The sequence below is a fragment of the Mandrillus leucophaeus genome, unplaced genomic scaffold (assembly GCF_000951045.1).
Source record: "Mandrillus leucophaeus isolate KB7577 unplaced genomic scaffold, Mleu.le_1.0 Scaffold324, whole genome shotgun sequence".
Lineage (NCBI taxonomy): Eukaryota > Metazoa > Chordata > Mammalia > Primates > Cercopithecidae > Mandrillus > Mandrillus leucophaeus.
The window spans coordinates 226,491-227,684 of NW_012103410.1; the positions used below are offsets into that span (position 1 = coordinate 226,491).

Sequence of the window (1,194 nt, forward strand, 5' to 3'; positions counted from 1 at the left end):
AATTTAAGGGAGGTAAAGTTAAGATGAATAACCATAGAGACATGAGAACAGGAAGAGATACAGAAACATTATGGTAGGCTGAAGAGTATCAACCACATAGTGGGCAGGAAAGAAAAATATAAAGTTCTCACTAAGGGAGTAGAAAAAAGGCAAGATTCATCCCAATTTTTAAGTTATAAAATATAAGCATTTAAAAATATCTAAGACTGATAGCAGCAAATTTATGATTAAAAAATAGAAACATGTCTAATAAGGAAATGACTAAATAAATTATGGTATAGCCATGATATTAACACCTACACTTATTAAAATGCATGTTTTTGACATGTACACTATGGCAACTTTTTTAAAAGTATTTATTGTATCTGTAAGTATAGTCATCACACAAAAAGAAAAGAAATATAGCAAAGTGCTAACAACAGGTGTTTGTGAATAACAAAACTACGAGTGCTTTTAACTTTTTCTTGAAACTTCACTGGAAATTTTCAAAAATGTCTGCAACAAATATGTATTATTTTATAATTTTTTAAACATAAGGTCTTCTCAAGACTAGTTATACAAAGTTCACTAATACTAGACTATTAATAATACTATCATTAGTAATTAGTAATATTACTAACTATACGAAGTACACTAATAATACTAGAATAATAATACTGATAATAATAGAACTAGTGAATATAATTCTGAGTTACCTTGTAGCTCACTTTTAATAAGGCAACTTTCCATCATGTATAATAGCACAGTGACCATAATATCCAGCAGCTGACATTCTTCTGTTACCTGTCTGGCTAGCTCCTCATTGCTGAACAACTGAACACTAATATGCACAATTCTGTTAGACATTGTGTCTGATTCATGACTTTTCTTCAGTGTTTTCATAATGAAAGCATAATGCTGAACAAAAGTTTTTGTAAAAGCAACCTGTAAACATTTTAATAGAAAGGAAAAAACACATTAGTTTTAATTTTTAATTTAAAATCATTTTTAATATATCATATTAACATTTTACATCTTTACTAATTTATAATAATGTCCAAGGTAACAAAAAAAAAAATCTCAATGATGAGGTAGTCTTTCACTTTTTGGGAACATTTGCAAAATATTTTGATGGTTAAAGAAAAAAAAACTTTTTTTTTCCCCAAGATGGAGTCTTGCTCTGTTGCCCAAGCCTGAGTGCAGTGGCATGATCTC

General features: G+C 28.8%; 1 protein-coding gene across 1 annotated transcript in view; it reads right to left on the reverse strand.

Annotated features, from left to right (window-relative positions):
* UBR3 (ubiquitin protein ligase E3 component n-recognin 3 (putative)) overlaps nt 1-1,194 on the reverse strand; it is a 250,132-nt gene that overhangs the window by 201,546 nt on the left and 47,392 nt on the right. Inside the window, exon 8 of the mRNA XM_011988165.1 lies at nt 696-924. Within this exon, the coding sequence (XP_011843555.1) occupies nt 696-924 (229 nt within the window). The remainder of the gene's footprint in view (nt 1-695; nt 925-1,194) is intronic.